Genomic DNA, 3,518 nt, shown 5'->3' on the forward strand with positions numbered 1-3,518 from the left:
CTAAACGCCTGGCTCAGCGACTCATCGACCATGGAGTCCGCCATGGTGTAAAAGTCCCTATTCCCGAGCCATCGAGGGAAGAGGACTATAATCAGAAGTCAGGGAACAAGAGGAAGAAGAAGCGAACAACACAGGACACCCCGCAAGGGCAACGAGCGAGTACTATGTACGCCGCTACAACGCCTACTGCTCCAACACCTGCCAGCCGATATGCTGGAACCCTCTCGAAGTGTGGAAAGTGCAACTTTCACCACACCGGAGTATGCCGGGAAATGCAGTGTTTGAACTGCCACAGAAAGGGACACACAGTCCGTTTCTGCAGGGCACCGGCTCAACCGATCTCCCAAGTCCCCAGAGTTGAAGAAAACCAAGCCTGCTATGGCTGTGGTGAGACCAAGGTTGGAGAACTCGCTACTCGGTACCTGCTCGGCCGAGGGGGGAGTAGCGAGTACTCGGATTACTTGGGGAGTACTCGGATACGGTAAATCATGTAGAAAAATATTTTAAAGGAAATTATACATGTCAATGATCATAATTTAAAATACTAGTTAATGTAAATTCATTACAAAATTAGGTGAATACCAACAAAAGATACATTTTCAAATGTTAAATTGTTTCAAAAATAGACACCATTCTTTAATATTATATATTTAGATTAATCATTTAATCTTCCTCTTCCAATGTAGCTCCGATTTGTTCGTTGATGTTAACTCCATCCGATTCATATTCAACATCTTCATTTAGTTCTTCCTCATCCTCCGACACAAATTCTTCCTCATCAAGTTCTCTCAATCTAGAACTTCTACGATTTTGTAAAAACTCATCGTCACCCATAGCTTCATCGGGCTCAACTTCATCCAACAATACATCATTTTCGACAATCCATTCTTGAGCCTCACTTGCATCTTTTGCTAAAAGTACTTCCATATCCTTAGTCTTCCTTTTCTTGTTATTTTCCATCAAAATTGCATTAAATTGAACAAAAACAAGATTGTTCAATTTAGACGTCTCTAATTTATTTCTTTTCTTTGTATGTACCTACAAAATTAAATAAGCAAAAAAAAAAGTTTGATAAATATACAAGTTTTGAATAAACTACTTAAAAATTATAATTAAAATTTAGTAAACTACCAACCCCTTCAAAAGTGCTCCAATTTCTTTCACACCCCGAAGAACTAGTTGTTAAATAAAGTATCCTTGTAGCAATCTTTCTCAATTGTGGAGTTGAGGCACCATAAGCTACCCACCAATTCGCTACAAGTTGAAAAAAAACATTGTTAAATTTATTATTTTGGAATTTTATAAAATAAATACAATTTAAAATATATTACCGGGATCAAATTTGTCGTTGTTCACCTCACATCCTTTAATTGCAATTTCTCGACTAAATTTTTCTTGTTTACCCATGTAAACCGACAACTCATCCATCACGATATGGTTTTGCAAAGAATGATCTCCCGGATATATTGTATCGACAAAATCAACAATCGCATCGGTCACATCAATATCATTTTGGATCTCCGGATTCTTATAAAGATAATATGGATTTAAAAGGTAAGCCGTCAAATGTAGGGGTGTATCAAGCCTACCTTTCATCTTTTTCGAAATGATATCCATAATAGGCTCATACGCTTTTTTATTGTTTCCCAAAGCATTAATAATTTCTTGTTTCGCATTTTGAATCTCACCATATACAAAACCCATTGATGGATTTCGATCCGCATCAACCATCCGAAGAACTTTGACCAAAGGGGCAAAAACCTTTAAACATAATGCTACACCGGTCCAAAATGTGGCATTTACCACCGTGTCATATGGAGCTTTCCCTTTAACAGTGTTGCTAAGTCTACATGATTCCCATTCATCGCTTGTAAACATTTGTTTTAGTTGGGCCTTTTTATCGGCCAAACTTTGCAAAGTAAGAAATGCGGAAGCAAATCTCGTGACTCCCGGTCGCACAATATCTCTTTTCTTGGTAAAGTGTCTCATCATGGCCAAAGTTTTATGATGAGCATAAATAAACACCGTGAGTGTTTTTGCATGGTTGATAATTTTCTTATACCTAGGTAGCCCACCAATACCTTTTAAAATAAATAAAACGTTAATAATATTATTCAAAATTAATAAAAAACACTAAATTATAAAATTAGCACAATTAAAATTAATACCTTCAAGCATAAGATTGAGGGTATGTGTTGCACAAGATGTCCAAAAAATAGTTGGTCTTTTTTCCTTTAACAACTTGGCCGCTCCCATATTATTTGATGCATTGTCGGTCACAATTTGTACCACATTCTCGGGGCCAACTTCTTTGATGCAACTTTCAACATACTCATGTATGTGTTCACTTGTGTGAGCTTCATCCGATGATTCTTTAGATGACAAAAAAATGGTCCCCATCTTTGCATTAACACATAAGTTCATGATGCTCCTTCTCTTTCTATCGGACCATGCATCCGTCATTATTGAGCATCCATTAGATTTCCATTCATCTTTGTACGGTGTCAACAAATTTATTGTTCTTTCTACTTCTTTCTTTAAATATGTTTCTCCCATCTCATATCTAGTTGGAGGTGGTGCCCCACGTCCAAATTGGCCAACCGCCTCCAACATAATTTTGAAGCTATCCTTTTCAAAGGCATGAAAAGGAATGACACATTCATAGGCCCATCTACAAATATATTCTTTCACACGAACTATGTGTTCCTTACGAATATCATTTGACATATTTTCTTGTTTGCTCTTTCCCATGTTTGAAACATCTTGGGGTTGATAGTGTTTGGAAACCGATCCATATGCCCAAAAGAACGTTTAGCCTTCACAGAGCCAAATGAATCTTCCATAAAATCATCATCGATGGTAATGGTTTCATTCTCACTACTTCTAATATTCACTTGTGCTCTTAAAGACTCATTTTCATCTACCTTCCCCTTCTTTTTATTTCGGTTATCAAGAAGAGCATCTCTACATTTTATTTGGTCATTTTTTGTGGCCTTTGGGCATGAAGAAACATTTCCCTTAATTTGTGCAATATGTTGTTTTAGTCTATTTATTCCCCCGCCCATCTCTTTATTACATAAAATGCATTTCACTCGCTCCAATTTCTTAGGATTCACACACAATGCATATTCCCGTCCAGGATCATTTGATTTGCGTTTAAGATTCTCTTGAGCTGCAGTTGATCCCGTAGACGGGGTTGTTGTGGTTGATTTCATTACTTCAGTTAGAAATCTATCTAACACAAAGTGAGTTAGTGAGTCTAAAACACACGCATTGTTTCAGAAAACAAAATAATATCATATTGTCAAACAAAGTGATAAAACAAAATAACATACAATCATATTACATACACACGATAACAGTAAGTGATTAAACAGAATAATACGAAATACACTGCTACACAGCAAGATAGATGAAATATTCTATTACACAGAAAGTGATACACAGAAAGTGATAAAACAGAATAATATACAACTAATATAAGTCTTGTACACAAAAAACAGGAAAAAAATACATAC

The 3,518-nt window shown here is 36.4% G+C and overlaps 1 protein-coding gene across 1 annotated transcript; it reads right to left on the minus strand.

Annotated features, from left to right (window-relative positions):
- Positions 1 to 663: 663 nt before the first annotated feature.
- LOC145127730 (uncharacterized) lies at positions 664 to 3,215 on the minus strand. Its single transcript, XM_079062872.1, has 5 exons — positions 2,788 to 3,215; positions 2,169 to 2,671; positions 1,332 to 2,081; positions 1,136 to 1,254; positions 664 to 1,038 (listed from the first exon to the last, which is right to left on the minus strand). Exons 1-5 carry the CDS (start codon positions 3,213 to 3,215, stop codon positions 664 to 666), a joined length of 2,175 nt encoding a protein of 724 aa, XP_078918998.1.
- Positions 3,216 to 3,518: the final 303 nt, after the last annotated feature.

This window comes from Lactuca virosa, chromosome 1 (genome assembly GCF_052849685.1).
Source record: "Lactuca virosa cultivar CGN04683 chromosome 1, Lactuca_virosa_CGN04683_v6, whole genome shotgun sequence".
Taxonomy (NCBI): Eukaryota; Viridiplantae; Streptophyta; class Magnoliopsida; order Asterales; family Asteraceae; genus Lactuca; species Lactuca virosa.